The sequence below is a fragment of the Macaca fascicularis genome, chromosome 14, assembly GCF_037993035.2.
Source record: "Macaca fascicularis isolate 582-1 chromosome 14, T2T-MFA8v1.1".
In the NCBI taxonomy this organism is placed as follows: domain Eukaryota; kingdom Metazoa; phylum Chordata; class Mammalia; order Primates; family Cercopithecidae; genus Macaca; species Macaca fascicularis.
The window spans coordinates 118,658,854-118,675,892 of NC_088388.1; the positions used below are offsets into that span (position 1 = coordinate 118,658,854).

Genomic DNA, 17,039 nt, shown 5'->3' on the forward strand with positions numbered 1-17,039 from the left:
TGGTCCAACCTAAGAGCCAGAGGGGTAACTGGGCCACACCGGGAGGCAGTGGCAGAAGCAGAAGCAGAGCCCACCTCACACCAGGCTCCCTGGAGGTGTGCGGGGTGGGTCACAGCCATGCCTGAGTTTTGATGCCCTCAGCAGCCCCTTAAGGGGTGGGCTGGGGGCTTGGACCATTTCCCTCTGGGAGGGAGCATGGAGCTATTTTCAGGGCCGCCCTGAAGAGTTTGGGTGGCCTGTTTGGGGTTCCTGACCCGACTTTGTCTGTAGCAGGGCCCTGCCCTATGACATGGGTGCCTCAGATGCTCCTCTGGGACTCCCCTCCTTTCTGGGGCAGTTGGGGAATGGGCCAGGGCTGGGAAAGGAAGATGCAGAGCCTTTCTGAAGATGGTGACACATGCCTGGCCTCTGAGGCCCTGCTGTGCTCTCAAGGTTTGCAGCCCCCCAGATTCTCGTGGTGAAACCCTAAGCTTCCATGTGAGACATCAGGAGGCAGCTCCTTTGTGGGGTGATCACGTCATGAGGGTGGAACCCATGGATGGGATTAGTGCCTTTGTAAAGGGACCCCGAAGGGATCCTTCCTTTTCTCTGCTGTGTGAGAATGCAGTGAAAAGACACCTGTCTATGAACCAAGAAGTGCGCCCTTGCCAGACACTGCATCTGCTGCTGCCTCGGTTTTGGACTTCCCAGGCTGTAGGACTGTGAGAGATGCGTTTCTGTGGTTTATAAGTCACCTAGTTGGTGGTGTTTTTGTTCTAGTAGCCTAAATAGACTTGGACAGAGCTTTTCCATTTGTGGGTGCCTTCTCAGGGCGCCTGCCTCAGGGTTTGTGTTCTCCGCATCCCCTGCCCCCTCCCAGCGTAAGTACCTTACCCATCCTGGAGCCCCTGCCACTCACAGGGCATCTGCGGCCCCCGGGCTCCCCGGCCACCTTCACCCCCCGGGCTCCTGCGAGGGGTGAGCTGGGATCCCAGTTATGCTGTACTGGGGGTGGTTCTGGGGGATGGAGGAGGAGGAGCCCACCCCTACTGTGCCTCGTGGGTGGAGATGCCTGTGTCGTCTTGCTGTATATCCCCATTCACTCTGTCTTCTCCCAGAGGCACCTTTCCTAAACAGGCGGTCTTCTGGATTGGGAAAATCCAGGGTTCCCCAAGCAGTGAGTGAGGTGGTGACTGTGTGCCCTGGGCTGGGGTCAGGAGGGCCGCCAGTTCTAGGTAGTGGACAGAGCACTGGACCAGGAGCCAGGAGTTGTGGTCTCAGCCTGCTGGGTGACCCGGGACAAAACATTGTTCCTCTCTGGACCTCAGTTTCCTCCTCTGTCGAATGGGGAGGGTGGCATGGGACTGGGTGGCTTCTGGTTTCTGAGGTCCCTCTTGGCCTTGTGTTCCATGGCTTAGACCAGGAAGAATGGAAAGTACTCCTGGGGGCCAGCCCAGTTCTCACACTCTCCCCATCCCCACAGCCCAGAGCCAGGTAGATTTTCTGTGCTTCACGCCGGGCCTGGCTTGGGGAAATTGGGCAGAAGCACAGGCCCAGTGCTAATGGGAGCTGACTTGGAGTGAAGACTGCATCCCATGTGCTCTTAGGGGGTTTTATCCCTGCAGCCCTGGATCCCCACACATGTGACTCTCCCCACGCAGAGAGTTAGAACATTAACAACAATAGTAATAACCATGAAAGGCATGTCTGGATGTGCCAGGTTCTTCACAATCTCGAATTCTTATAATGATGGTCCCAAGAGATCATGGCATCTCCATTTCTCAGATAAGGAAACAGACTCACAGACATTTGACATCTCACATCACAGCACACATCAAATAGGGGGATGCTGGGAGGATGCGGGGGCCTACTGGGGCCTGGAGTGCCCCAGGGGAAGCTGCCTGGACCTCTGGTCAGCACCCTGCATAGAGCACTCCCCACCATCCTCACTGGGTGGGCTGAAGATAGACACAGAGAGGAGGAGCCAGGGCCTCTGCCTGGGGCGAGAGGGGAGACGGGGAACAAAGGGCAGAGAGGGCAGACGAGATACTTTCTCCTCCGGGCACCTTTGCTGAACATGGCAGCCGGGACCCTCCATGGCTTTCGCATCTGATGACTCATGACTGGCTGCAGTGGTGACCCCTTAGCAAGGCCTTCTCTCCCCTCTGAGTGGGGCAAAGATCACAAGTCTGGCCACTCCTGTCTCTGATTCTGGTTTCCGCATCCAAAGAGGCCCAGATGGCCTCTCAGCCTCCTCTCCTGAATCACTAACATACAGCTGAGTCTTGGAGGTCTAGGTACACAGCCAGGGAGATGAGGTGGGCTGCCCCATGTGCTGGCCTTCATCCCCGACTCTCCCCACTCCTTGGCCATGTCTCCTTTATCCAGAAGAGGGACCCTGGACCCCAGACTGCAGAGAGACTGTGACCCCCAGATGCTGGCTGCCTGGGCAGGGTGGAGCCAGGGGCAGGCAGTCCCCAGGGAAGGAGCAGGCAGACCCTGCAGGGCGAGAGCCAACATGGGCAGGGGTGATGACATGGGCCCTGGAGGTGAGGTCCCCTGGGGTGCCCACAGAAATGGTCCCCATGTGTCCCTGCTCTGCCAGGTGTATTCTCCACCCTCAAACTGCTGCTTCTTCCCAAACTTCAGAGATCTGCCCCAGCATCAGGATGAGGAAGCAGAGTGGCGAGCTCTGCTTGGTTTCTTTTTTTTTTCCCTTCACTTGGGGGCTGGTTGGGTGAGTTATTTCTCATCTCCTTGTGTCCCCAGGGCTCCTGCACCTGGGGTCTGTGGGATGTTGACAGCTCCTTCAGTTGCCGAGGCGGCCTGGCTGAGCTCATGGCGGCATTGGGAGGGCACGCAGGAAGACTCACTTCCTGACTGACTGACAAACAGAGGCGATACCATCTCTCTCATCCCTTCCCCCGGGAGCCCGCGTACAGAGGAGTTCAGCCCGAGCCACCTCTGCCGTCAGACGCACCTCTCTGTCCCATGGAGATAAACTCATCACACTCGAAGGCAGGCAGGGAGGCCCCGGAGGGCTGTCGAGGCTGGCGTGTAGGGGGCACCACCGCCCACGCACCTGCCCGCCTCTTGGCCCTGCTCTGGGTGCCTGGCGGCTGGCAGGGTGGAGGTCTCACCAAGAGCACTTCTCTCCTCTCCTCTGTCCTTCGTGAAGGTCGTGGGGCGATGGCTGATCAGGGAGCTTCTTGTCTGTACTGGAGGAGTGGAGGGGGCAGGTAGGAAGAGAAGGGGGTGAGCTGCCACCCCAGGGAGGGAGACAGAGGCAGATAGCAGCTCAGCGTGCACGGGTCCATGAGGCAGGCCCCTCTGGTCCTCTCTGGATCCCTAGCTGAGGGTCCAGGGCTCTCCCTGGGGAACTGGACTGAGAGGTGACCTTTCCGGGCCTCTACTTGCCTCAACCGAAACATGAACTTAAAATGTAGGACAGCAACTTTGAGCTTTTGGGGATCATGGACCCTTTTGCAATCTGATAAAGGCGACAGACCCCTCCCTATCCAGAGGCTTACAGTGCATGTGTGGACACGGGCGTGTGTGCACACGGGCACTTTGGCCTCCTATCTGTGGGTATGCACAGACCCCCAAAGGCCCGCCACGGTCTCCAGCTCAGTAGTCCTAGACTCCACAGCTTCCGGTCTTGTCACACATGTGGGTGCTGTGTGTGTGCAGCAAGACTGCTCAGGAACCCAGGAGGCTGGGGCTGGCTGGGAGTCTCAGGTTGGCCTGGCCCAGATTTGCTTTTGCTGATGGCAGCTGTGTGTGCACAGGCCGGGGTTGGCATGACTCTGTGGGGCACTGACACTTGCCATCAGGGCTGTCCCCTCTTGCTAGCCACAAATCCTTCCAGCTCCCTCATACTCATTCCCGGTGGCCACACTAAATGTCCCACAGGCCACAGGTGTGCATTTGGGAGGCTGAGGCAGCTGGGGGCTTGTTGGAACTGTGCGGAAGGAGGGGCTCTCTATGGGAGCTAGATAAGTAGTGTGGGGGCTGTTACCATCCTGGGTGTGTCCCCAGCCCTGGCAAGACAGAGTTTGCCTGGGCTCCCCCTGTCCTGCCCTGAATTAGAAGATGACATTGCCGGAGAGCCTGGACACTTTGAAAAAGCTCCTGGCTTTCTGAGCTGAAATCTGTCCTCATCTACATCATCTGTCTAATCTTTTATGAAGGGACAGTAATGGAAATGCTGTTAGAGAACGCCTGCTGGGTACCATGTTTTTGTTTAATTCTCACAGTGACACTGCAAGGGAAGCTGACCCGGAGCCCAGGCACAGAGGCAGGGAGGGGCTTGCCTGACACTATTTGGGGCAAGAGTCAAACCAGGTCCATCTGATCACAACACCAGTGTCCTTAGCCGTGCACTGTCCCAGGAGCTTCTGTGGGGACACCAGGAAATGACTGAGGGAGGCCACACTCGGTCACCCCATAAGCTAGTGCCATCACACAGATGCCGACAGGACAGCAGAATGATGGCATCAGACTGAAGCTGGAACATGAAGGCAGATGCCCAGCACTGTGTGTGCATGCAGTGGGGTTCGTGCACACATGCACAGAAACACAGACACAAGTGCATATCTGCATGTATTCTTGTGTTTGCATATGTGTGTATGGTGTGTGTTCAAATCTCACTTGAAGACTAAAGAAAATGTTAATACCCAATTCTACAACCATATATGGTGCTGCAGCTATGCCCTCTAAAGAGGATGGAGAGAGGGCTGCCTGGACGAACTCTGGGGAGGCTTCTGGGAGGAGGCGGTGCTTAGGCAGGGTGCCAGGAATTGGTGAGGATCAGGGCTGCAGTTAAGAGTCTTTTTGTGCACGACAGAAAGTGCATCCAGCAAAGCCCGGCTCAGGGCCCTTCTGGCTTTCATTTCAAGCTCCAGCTTTTTGTTTGGCTAATCCAGATCCTCCTCTTCCTGGGCCTTGTGTGTGGGCACATGCGGGCAGGGGCTGGGGTGAGGACAGGCATGCTTCCAAGTTGGATGGAAGCATCCCTTGGGGTGCTGCAGTGGTTGAGGCTCCCTGTCTGGTCCTGTCCAGACCCTTCTGTCCTCTGACAGCCAGAGAGTCTGCACATCCCTCACTAGGCAGGATGGGTGGGGCGGGAGGGACGCACGGAGCTCCCGCAGTGCAGGCTGCTGCCCCGACGCCTGCCCCACTCACTGTCTAGGCACCCTTGACCAGCTTCCTGCTGTGGGGACCCTGCTGCTCACTGTGTGTGAGGGTGAGTGTGAGTGAATGAGAGAGAGAAAGAAAGAAACGGAAACAGCTTGAGGGCATCTTGGTGTGGAGACCCTGGATGCGAGAAGTGGCTGACATGGAGGCTGGACGGGGGCCCCTGCCCTTTCCATCCCTTTCTCTGGTCTGGACTGAGTGAAGGTTGTGTGGGGACCCCCTTGCTTGGTTGTACCTCCAGAGCCAGGATGTACCCGAGAAGGTAGCTCATGCAACCCCAGTCACCAAGCAGGAGGGCCCTTTACCCAGCCTCCCGTGTCCCTGCTCCCCTCCCCTCCTACTAATACTCCATAACCTCTGCATACAGCCAACTGAGGGGACAGGAGGCCTCCTGTGGAGCTGAACTGAATCCCACACGCCACAGCCCAGGAAGGCTTTTCCCTCAGAAGGCACTGAGACCCCAGGACTAGGAGCAAGAGTGCGAGTCTCCTGTCTCCCCCATCTCCTGTGGCTGCGCTGGAGGCTGGGCTGGGCTGGGCTGGCTTCCAGCTCAGTGGGTGGCTGAGAGTTACTCAGCTTCATCTCTATGAGCAAACAGCAGTGGCTCAGCAGGGAGGGCAGAGGGGGGGCTGGCCCACCCTGAGCTTGTGTTGCCAAATTTGTTTGTGTTTATTTTGGTTCCTCTGCATGACATGGAAACAAATGTGCTAGGTCCCCCTTGCTCTGTCAGCTCCTCAGTGGGTGGTGACAAGGAGTGCTCAGGCCCGGCCCCTTTTTCATGGAGAGATTCCCTCTCTTCTGCCCCGTTTCCAGTTCCCTAAGGAAAGGTTGGGGCTGGCCAGGCATGGTGGCTCATGCCTGTAATCCCAGCACTTTGGGAGGCTGAGGTGGGCAGATCTTGAGGTCAGGAGTTCAAGACCAGCCTGGCCAACACGGTGAAACCCATCTCTACAAAAATACAAAAATTAGCCAGTGTGGTGGCGTGCACCTGTAATCCCAGCTACTCGGGAGGCTGAGGTCGGAGAATCACTTGGACCCGGGAGATGGAAGTTGCAGTGAGCCAAGATTGTGCCACTGCACTCCAGCCTGGGTGACAGAGCGAGATTCTATCTCAAATAATAATAATAATAATGAAATAAAAAAGAAGGTTGGGGCTGCAGTGCAGGGATGGGAGAAGTCATGCGGGTGGGGCAGAGAAGGGGTGGAGAAAGTGTGCTGGCACCCGGAGTCAGAAGGCCGGGGTTTCTTGCTAGCTCCCTAGGATTTTGAATAACAGGGGCTACCATTTAATAAGCACCTACTAAGTGCTTCACATTCATTCACTGAGACAGACTTACTATTACAAATACCTACTTTCAAGCTTGGTCCTGGGAGTACAGCAGTAGCAAAAAAGGAAAAAATCCTTGCCCTCATGAAGTGTATCTTCTATGGACCCTATGACACAGATAGGGATTCTCCCCTCATTTTCCAGATAAGGAAACTGAGGCTCAGAAAGATACATGGTTTGCTGGAAATCACTCACCATGGTCCTCTCTGGGTTTTGAACCCTCTTTAGCCTCCGTTTCCTCCCCCTGTAAAAATGAGGAATCAGATGAGAGGAGCTCCAGGCTTCCTTCTACCTCTAATTGTCTATGCGGAGGGGCTGAAATTTGGAGGGAACATTTTCTGGGGGTACAGATGTGTGCCAGTGCTTGAAGAAAATGGAGGAAATGGCTTGGCACTGGTTTGGAGTGGGCGTTGAGCCTGGGACACGGCGTAGTGGCTTGTGCTTTTGGGGGCCAGGCCCTACTGCTCTGAGAAAGTCCTCTCATCCTTGAATCAACAACAAAATTCTCCCAGAGAAGAGGTTCTACCTTTGTTTTGAGCTCCTGCATTCTATTCTGTGCACCACATTACCCCTTAGCTAGGAGGGCCCAGGCCCCTGGTTCTTACAGTTAGAGAGAGAAGCTACAGGAAGGATGTCTGCCTGGGCCATCTCTGCTTCTTATCCCCAGCCTCCAGCTCCAAATTCAAGGTCCTCTCCTTCCCGAATTGACCTGGTGTGGGGCAACTGGCAGTGAAAGGCCTTGTTAGGAACCCCCATGGGAATGGGTATGTTCTGCTCCCAGGGTTCTTCCAGCCCTCAGAGGCATTAAGGACGTGCGGGGAGGCTCGCACCCTGACTCACTTGCATCCACCAGGTCCACAGCTGAGCAGTTGATGAGGGGCACAAGGGCTTGGGGAGCTCATAGACATGACTTGGAGGCTGTGGGGAACCATGAGGAGAGAGGTGTGGCTTTTCCACCTGAGGGATGAGAAGGCCGGGACGCTGAGTGGGGAGAGTGTGTGGGGTGGCAGGGGGCCGGCAAAGGGAAGGCTCAGTGCTGCCCTATTCTGGTGGCCCCAAGGCCAGTACAGAGCAGACGGTCTGAGCTCCAGTGTCAGGGTCAGACTGGAGCAAGGGCTCCCTGGCTAGAGCGCTCCTCGTGCTGAGCTGGATGGAGCTGTTCCTGGAAGATTTTTAACATTGGCTTAGCCCTGAACACCTGTGGCTATGAAAGCGCAGCTCGGCTAGGGGAAGAGGGCTGGCATTAGTGACCCCTGCTCCTTTCTGACCTCAGGTTTCAGGATTTTGCCTCAAAATACGATTGCCCACTTATTAGGAAGGACCAGTATTGGGAAGCTACTTCCATGGTGACGGGGTCCAACGACCTCTGACTCCCTCCTGTGCAGAGAGGGTCAAAGGGTCATTTCACCTACTCCTCTGCCTCTGCCTCCACTGCCCTCCAAGGCAGCCCAGAAACTCACCCACTTTTCCAAGCCCCCCACCCAAGCCTTGCCACAGCTCTTCTCCTACCAGCTCTTCCATTGGGCAGTTCTTCTTCAGGTCTGCCTTGCAGCAACACCAACTAGTTGGGAATCCCCTGGTGAGCCCAGCCCTCCCCGCCCTTGGGGGCCTCGGAAAATGTATTGCTTGCGGCAGCATGTCAGTGGGTTTGGAGTGGCACGGCTGGGCGGGCCTGACAGCAGAAATTGGAAGCTGGCTGCTATTTGACAGGTATATTATTCCCGCTGCCCTCGATTTATTTACCAAACAGCATGCGGAGCCCCAGAAAGCTCCCGGAAAGAAGGAGGGAGTGGAAGTGGAGGGGGCTCTTCAAGGGAGGTCAGGTGGCCTCCGGGCTCCAACATTGGCAGTGTGTAGGGAAGAGGAACAGGGAGCCAGGTGGGTGTGGGAGACTGAGGCCCCCAAGAGAGCTCACCCCAAGTTTCTCTGTCTGGCTTAGAGCTGCTGTGGGGCTTTCCTTCCAGGCCCCAGGAAGAGGGGCTTCCCAAGCATCTTGGGTCCAGGGCCAGGGCTTCTCGGTCAAAGTCAAGTGAGGGGCTGTGTCTCAGAGGTGGTTTAGGACAGGACCCTGCCACGCCTAGTGTACAGGGAAAGAGAGGGAGGTGCTGAGGAGGGCAGGGACTTGTCAGCAGGTGTCTGGGAAGAGTAGAGCGGCTGTGTGTGCTCTGTAGGTGCACGTGCCCATGGGCACAGCCAAGGGCTGAGTGAGGTCTGAGATTGAGCCCGTGCTCTGGTTGCCAAGTAGGGCACACGGCACAGGGCTGTGTTGACCTGAAGAAAGCGCCTCTTTCCATTTGGCACAAAGGTGCTGTGTAGGCCGGCGACCAGCCATGAGGATAAGCAGAATATTCGAAGCCACACGGACAGGCATCCTGGCCCATCTTGGTTCATACAACCCATGGGACCCCGGAAAGGGCCCCCGGCTGCTTTGAGCTTTCCTTTCCTTGCAGTAAATGATAATAATCAAAATGCCACATCTCAGGGCTATTGAGAGGAATAAATAAGATAATCTGCGTAAGAGCGCTTTGTAAGCAGTAAAACATATAGCTTTTTAAAGGGCATGTAAATGAGTACTGAGAAAAGGCAGCATGAGCATTGCCGCGCAGTCAGTGCTGGATGGTGAGTCACCGGCTGTGAGGCTGGGAATGTCTGAGTGTGCTTGGCAGGTCAGGTGGGGTGTGTGTTGGAACGTGGGTGTGGGACTGTCTGCCCAGATGTGGATTTGCTCTAAGTGAGATGAGGAATGTCATCAGAAGAGTCCTTGGCTGCTGCGGGTGGATCTGGGAGTGTGCGACTGGTATCTGAGTGTGACCACAGGCTGGTGTGCACGTGTGTGCCAGTGAGGGTGTGAGGATGGGTGCCTGACTTTGCAATGGGCATGGTGAGATTGTGATTGGGCATTAGGAAGGCACAGGCCCGTGGATGCAAGTGAGTCAGGGTGTTGGGGTCAGTGTGCAAGAGCGTCTGCAGGGTCAGGCGTGTGTTAGTGTGCACATGTATGGCATGCACACAAGCGCACACACGCACACACACATACCTCAGCACAATGAAAGCAGGCTTGGCAGTGTCAGCAGTATGCCTCCTACCTCTGAACCTGATACAAAATTCATGGAGCATCGGACTCTAGAAATGTGGAGATGGAGGGGGAGGGAGGCCCCTCTGGAACAGTGAGTCACAGGACAGTGCAGGGCTGAATGTAAAATACCTACCTCCCCTGATGAGCTCTGAGGCTCAGAGAGGCTGCTTGCCCATCTATTTCTTCCCAGCTTCTGGTCCGGGGCCTTCCTTGGGATATCATAACAATCCATATTCTGCAACACATCAATGGTGGAAGTCTAGCTGCCCTTAGCCGGAGCAGAGGCTGGGGAGTGGAGGCAGGGGAGAGAGGGAAGCACTGGAGGACCCCAGTGGTCCCAATTCAAACAGGCCTCTGGGCCCCATCAGATGAGCAGGTGAGGGTACCAGGGCAGTGAGGCACCAAGGCATCTCTGGAACAGTGATTCCCCCATGGTCTGGGGATCGCAGGGGTAACTGGGAAGCAGCACCTTGAGTTGGGCAGCTTCCAGGGACCTCAGACAAACCTCTGTAGGCTCTGAGACTCGGTGGAAGGTTCATCCATACCTGCCATTGGCCACTTTCCCATGACAGGGCGGGGCTCCTGGGCCTGGCAGGTCAGGAAGGACTTCCGGCTCCACACCTCATCATTGCTCTAATGCTGGCATCCAGTCTCTGGCTGTGGATCTGGCTGGGTTGTGGGGTGGGGCTGGAAGGGCTCCAAGACGAGCCACGAGTGCTGACCCCTTTGGAGGAAGGCACTGCGGAGGCTGTCAGGGGCATGCAGCACACCAGCTGGGAAGGAGACAAGAGCCCACAGGGGCAGGGGCCCTGTCATGTCCATTTACACTCCATGTGCTGGAACTCAGCCCTCTGGGGAAGAGGAATGCAATGCCAGAGAGGCTGGGGCACATCTGTCTCCCCAGTTCAGGCCAAGACACACTCATTGCTTGAAGCCCCATGGCCCCGTTCCTCCTGGGTCTCCAGATCCAGTGGTTCCCTGTGTCCTCTCCCTCTGCCTGGCTGCTGGCCATAGAGGCCACCCCCAAGCTTCCTGTTGGGCTTGACCTGGGCAGTGCTGTGTTTGTCTCTCTTGCCTGTCTCTGAACCCGCCTGTCTTCCCCCACCTCTGTCACTGCCTTTCCCCCTGTTTCTTAGCCATCATCCCTGCCTCTCTGTCCCTGCCCTCATCCTCCCCTCTCCTCCCTCTTCCCCTCCCCTTTCGTTTCTCCCTCCTTTTCTAATCTTGTCTCTCTCTGAACCTGAAGTGCTTTGGCATTAAATCCCATTCCCCATCCTCTCTTTAGATCCTCCCTGAGCCTCGCAAGGGTGGTAAATAAAGCGAGAGAGAGGCCGGGGAGCCAAGAGCCTTAAAGGCACTGCCTGCCTGCAGCCCTTGTCTCCTGATGGGGACGTCAAAGCCCCAGAGAAAAAGGGACTCCTGGGCCTCATGCCATCATGTGCACACGCACACACATGCACACACACCATGCTTGTGTGAGGAGGGGGAGGAGGGGGAGGAGGCCTTCAAGTGGGAACAAAAAGAAATCAAAGTGCTCCCGGTGCTTCGTATACATCAGGCTCTAAGTAGGTGGAGGGGAAGCAGAGGAGGGAGGAGCTGGGGGCTATGGGTCACACACGTGGCAGGAGGACTCAGCACGGCAGGCACCTGGAGAGATCAGCCTCCAAGCTCCTGATCCTGAGGCTGTCAGCCTGAGATGGAGGGGCTGGGACCAGCCAGGTCGACCTGAGCACTGCTCGCCCCCAGCCCCCAGACTCCTTGTCTGAGAACTCAGAATACTTCAGAGCGGGCCCTGCCTTCCTGATTACTCCTGCCATCCCCACCCTGTATGCATGCCCCGTCTATGCGCCTGCCTTTTTATCGCACCCCACTGACATAGGATGCAGTTTCTAAAAGTCTAAAATACACAAATAAACCTCCCCCCACCGAACACACACAACTTGGGAGTCGGACAGTCAGGCTGGACCTGGCACGGGCTGCCCACAAACATACCTGGGGAGCCCAGTGGACAGCTCCGCTCCCCTCTCTGTTTCTGGCCACGCAGCCATCTTCCCTTTGGGAAGTCAGCTCTCTGGCTGTCCTTTTTCCCATCCTGTCCTAGCCTTTTCTCAGTCGTGTTGGCCCTACCTTCCTGCTCCAGGGAGCAGGGGAGGCGCTTGACACAGCCTGGCCAATGAGAGCTTTCATTGCCTGGCCCTGCGGATTGGTCCAGAGTCAGGGAAGTCAGCTTTAGGACATTTGTTGGGAATCTGGGGGAAGGGGCTCTCTTTCCCCTGGCATTGCTAAGCTGGTGGAAATATACCTGAAGCTGCTTTTTCACCACTCAGGAAGACTCTTCCTGAGAATAAAGTCAGCACAGGACAGCAGGGCGAAGCAACGGAGAAAACAGATACTCAGTAACCTTGATCGAATACAACCATGCCTGAAACAATAAAACCATATTTTTTTCCTTGACTGTTCACTTATGGGAGCCAATTACTTTTTTCTTCTTGCTGAAGCCAGTTTGACTTGGGTTTCTGTCTCTTGCAAAGTAAGGAGTTAACTAATATAGAGAGGCGACTACATTTCTTTGAACTTGAGTTTTCTCATCTGTAAAATTATCTCCCTTATGAATTCTAAAAGGACCGACTGAAAGCACTGAAGGATGCCTCGCAGGCCTGCTGTAAGGAGCACAGATTATTTTCGTGCAAAGCCTTTGGCCATTTCTATCTCACATGGTCCTTTCATGAACACTGGGAAGGTCTTAGGACTGCGATCATGCTGTCCCACTTTCAGAGGAAGAACCTCGGAGTCAGGAATGTTACAGGAGCCAGGGAGCTTCTGTTAGCCCTCAGATCACTGCCATCCTCTGTCCCTGGTCTCTGCCCTAGGGAGCTGATCTGCTCGGACTGAGTCCACCAGACCCTGTGTCTCTGGATTCCCACTGGGTTCTGTCAATGGGAAGCCCCAGCACGGGATCCAAAGATTGGAGGAGAAGTCAAGGCATTTCTTCCCCCATCTCCCTCTCCTGTGGTCACCTCAGGCTGGCCAGGTCCATTGACTGGAGGTCAGTGCTACTCATGTGGTGGCCTCTCTGGGTTCTGGTAACCACTCCCTTCCTTCAGACCTTGAGGTGTTAACAGCTCTGCTTCCACATACACCCTGCCAACACATTTATAAAACGTCCCTTATTAAACTCTTTCTGATTTATATGATTCATGTGAGTCATTGATATCCCTCGGAGACTGACTGACATTGGGTCGCCCGATGTCATCAGCTATCTGAATCAAGTATGTGGGTTTTGCATCCTGTGTTTTTTGAACTCCCTGGCATTGCCCACTGCTCCTGGGACATCTCACAGTCACATCTTCCTCTAAGGCCCAGGTGAGCCACATTCTCTCCCCGAACCTTTCCCAAGTCCCCATCCTCCTGCCTCGTCCTTGTCCAAACCATCCTCTCCCGTCCCTCTTTCCCTCTGTACTCTGTTCATATCTCTGTCTATGGGTGTGGGTGCCTGCCAGATGCCTGTCTAACCTTCCCCAGGTGCAGGGGCCATGAATAATTCCACCTGTCTCTCCAGTGCCCAGCACCATTGCCCTCAGCCTCTCACTGCCCAGTCTGGGAGCTGGCACATAATAGATGCTCAATCTGCCATGAGCATCCATTCATAGTATACGAGTTGGGTGAATTCAATGATAGAACCTAGCGTGACTCTCTGTAATGGGGCCACAGGAGCCTCTGCATTAGCAGTGGTCTCTGCCCGGAACACCCTTCCTTCCTGTGGCTGCCCAGGGAACCCCTCCTCATCCTTCAAACCTCAGCTCAAGCAATCCCTCCTCTGGGAAGTCTGTCCTCACTCAGAGGTCTGGCACCCGTGGTGCATTGGATGGTTCTCCAGTCGCTCTTGCCTGGCTCTCTCCCATGTGTCCAGGCACCCCGAGAGCAGGCTAACTCACATCAGTGCTTCACACAGCAGCACTGATGTGAGTTAGCCCTGCTCAATTCATGTCACCGCTCCTTTGCTAGGGGAGCGGTGTGGCTCATGGAAAAGTGGCATGTGGATCTGGCCACAACTCTGACCGGAAGCCTGACCTTGCCTGACCTTTCTGAGCCTCAGTTTGCAGGTATTGCCGGACACTGTGCCTGGTGCATGAGGGTGATCAGTGGATGGTCACACAATGAACAGCTGTGGCCATTTCTTTTACTTAAAAAGATCTCCTTGTCAGGGTATGTGGCAACCCCTAATGCATCCATCTGTGGTAGCTCCTGCTTGAATGCTGGGCTCACTGGAAAGTGGTCTGCCATGATAATGTGACCTTGGAGAGCAGCCAGCATTTTCTCTAAGAGCAAGAGACACTGCTCTTGTATCCAAAGAGGAAGGTCTGGGACAGGTAATTGGAACAAGGAAGTCCCCCTTGATGGCAGGGGTGGAGCTGGCGCCTGCCTTGTGAACGACCCTAAGAGCCACCACTAATTGAGCATGTCATGTGTGAGCCCTGGGCTTGGGGTTTAGCTCTCATGGCACTGTTACGAGTAAGTATTTTTGTCTCCACTTTCCAGAGGAGGAACTGCATTTTAAGGTGATGAAGTAGCTTACTGAGAGCCAGGTCCAAATTCCAACCTGGCTCTAATGCTTATGACCACAGCTGAAGTGGAAGCAGAGGAGACCAGAGGGGGAGACCCTGTAGGCACCACCAACCCCGACAATGAGCTACTGTGGCTTGTAAATCCAGTTACCTGGCTACCTGTGGTTCCGTTGTGAGTGTGCCTGTGGGCCCCTGTGTGGCTGAGCTGTAGGGACCCAATGGGAGGTTCATGTGGCTGGGTGTGGGCTAGAGTTACAGTGCAGCAGGCCCAGCCTGAAGCCTGAGTGTGGGTCAGCTAGAGACCCCGAACGGAACGTGAGACTGGGGCACAGAGCTGGGGTCTCTGCTCCCCCCCAGGGCCAGGCAGCACAGTGCTAGTGGCCCCGGCGCCCATGTGGCCCTCCTTTCCTCTCACTGCACAGCCTCATGCAGGGCTGGGCTGGAAAGGGAAGACTCTCAGAGCACATGGGCTCAGTGTAGAGTTGTAGACTCTACCCTAAATGTTCTAATGACAGAAAAACCACACCTTGGACCTCACCAGCCCTCCAAGCCTCCTGCCCTGGTAGCAGTAGAGAAACGCCAACACACGCCCGCATGAAGTACAATGATGGCAAATGGCCTGTTCTTTGCTCCCAGATCCATGTCAAACTATACAATTATAAATCAAATGCAAGTAAATTTCTAAATTATGTGATATTTTAGTTCTTCTGTTCCACATTGAGCTCCAAGTTGGTTCTGGAGGAGGAAGGAGGAACAAAGAAGTCCAGGGCTGGGGAGGCAGAGGCTGGGCCTGAGCCTTGGGTTCCCATCCACACGCTCCCCTAAGACGCTGCAAAAGCACCTTGGGCAGCACAGAAGCATCTCCCTCTCTCCTGGGTAGCCCAAGGGAGAGGCTCTGCATCCCATGGGTAATGTGGTATTGACAACTTGCTTCTTTCTTCTCGGCAACCAGCTCAGTGTATAACCGATCAATCTGCAATCATAGCTGTTTTCCAGCCTTAACACCATCACCGGCACTCACTCAAGGGCTGGTGTGGGGATGGTGGCGCCTGTTTTCCCACCTACCTTCCACGATGAGAGCTAAAAGTGGGAGAAGGTGGAGCTGGGAGCAGTTGAGGTATCTAGGGGTGTTCCAGATCCTCTGGGTAAGAATCTCAGTAGGGGCACCTGGGTGTTTCAATGGCTCACAAAGCTTCTGGGTGATTCTAATGAGGTGCGTGGGTGTGACAGGTGGGGAAACTGAGGTTCTGAGAGACGCAAACTGCCAAAGCCCCTGAGCTCAGTGGTGGGCCATTACATGAGTGATGGGGTTAGATGGATTCCTGGAGGAAGGTTGTTTGAGCAGGGAATTCAGGTAGGAGAGGGGAGGCTTGCAGAGGGAGAGGGCAAGGTGTTCCTGCAGGCAGAAGGTCCAGAGTGAAGGCTCTGGAATGGAACTGAGCACATTTAAATCTCTACTGGAGAGGAAATGAATCCATGGAGAGAAAGACGCCCCAGTACCATCCTTGGTTTGTGCTCCAGAGACGAGCAGAGATGCTGAGGGAAGCTGCCCCTCTGCTATGCCAAGTCCAGAAGGGCTTCCTGGAGGAGGAGGAGGAAGGTAGATTTCAGGGGCTCGATGAATGGCAGACAAGGTTCAGAGCAGCAGGCAGAGGGGAGGCAGCAGTTTAGTCTAAGGAGAGGCCACTGGGGGTTGTGTTTGGCATAAGAGCATCAGGAGTCAGCAGATATTCCCAGGAGTTCCAGTTCTGCCATCGTCAGCTACTTAATTATACATGCCTCAGTTTCCCCATTTTACAAATGGGCATAAAAATACCAGTTCTCTGCCACGCACAGTGGTTCATGCCTGTAATCCCAGTACTTTGGGAGCCCAAGGCAGGCAAAATGTCTGAGGTCAGGAGTTCAAGACCAGCCTGGCCAACATGGTGAAACCCCATGTCTACTAAAAATACAAAAATTAGCCAGGTGTGGTGGGTGGTGTCTGTAGTCTCAGCTACTCGGGAAGCTGAGGCCAAAGAATCGCTTGAACCCGGGAGGCAGAGGTTGTAGTGAGCCAAGATGGTGCCATTGCACTCCAGCCTAGGCGACAGAGTGAGACTCCGTCTCAAAAATCAAAAACAAAAACAAAAAACAAAAACCAGTTCTCTGTCAGGGTGCGTGTGAAGAGAAAATGAGGCAGTGTAGGTAAAACCGCTCTTGAACTGGCAATTGTCATGTAAACACAAGGGGTCTGGGTCTCGAGTCCCACAGATAAGGTTTGAATCCCGGTCCTGCCTCTTCCTAGCTGTACAACCTGCAGACAAGTTACTGAAGTGTTGTCATCTGTAACATGAGGATAATGAGCCTCTGCATCACAAGATAAACATGTGTGTTCAGTGAGAGAAAGTGTCCCTGGCACTTAGCAGCTCAACTCACATCACTGCTCCTTTGCTAGGGGAGTGGTGTGACTGGCGGAAAAGTGGCGTGTGAACCTGGCCACTAACCTAACCTAACAACCCTAACCAGCAGCCTGACCTCGCTTGACTTCTGTGAGCCTCAGTTTCTGTGTGTGGAAAATTGGAGTGCTAATGAGAACCTCAATGGATTGCTGTGAGAATTTAAAACGCTGAGCCATCCTAGCCTGCTGGAGGTTTTTAATAAATGACAGGGGCGGCTATCAGCCCATATGGCCAGATACAGGCAACGATGGATCAATGGGCCATACAGCAAAGGAGCAAGAGATGTGGGATTAGAAGTGGGTACATCTCTGACCACCAGGGGCTGACCCTGGCCCGCCCCTACTCCCACCCTAGAGAGCAGCCCGGGATACACTCCGGTCTGGACCAAGGCCCCGGGCCCAGCCCTGAGGCCAGTTTCTGGCCTCCCCACCTGGCATTGATGGATGCCCAGGCGGACG

At 55.0% G+C, this 17,039-nt stretch overlaps 1 protein-coding gene across 1 annotated transcript in view; it reads right to left on the reverse strand.

Annotated features, from left to right (window-relative positions):
• The window catches only part of LOC102116172 (spliceosome RNA helicase DDX39B-like), a 36,578-nt gene that overhangs the window by 716 nt on the left and 18,823 nt on the right, over positions 1–17,039 (reverse strand). The window contains 5 exon segments of the mRNA XM_045370912.2: positions 899–996; positions 3,120–3,197; positions 7,343–7,363; positions 10,301–10,351; positions 11,571–11,774. Coding sequence (XP_045226847.2) covers positions 899–996; positions 3,120–3,197; positions 7,343–7,363; positions 10,301–10,351; positions 11,571–11,774 — 452 coding nt within the window.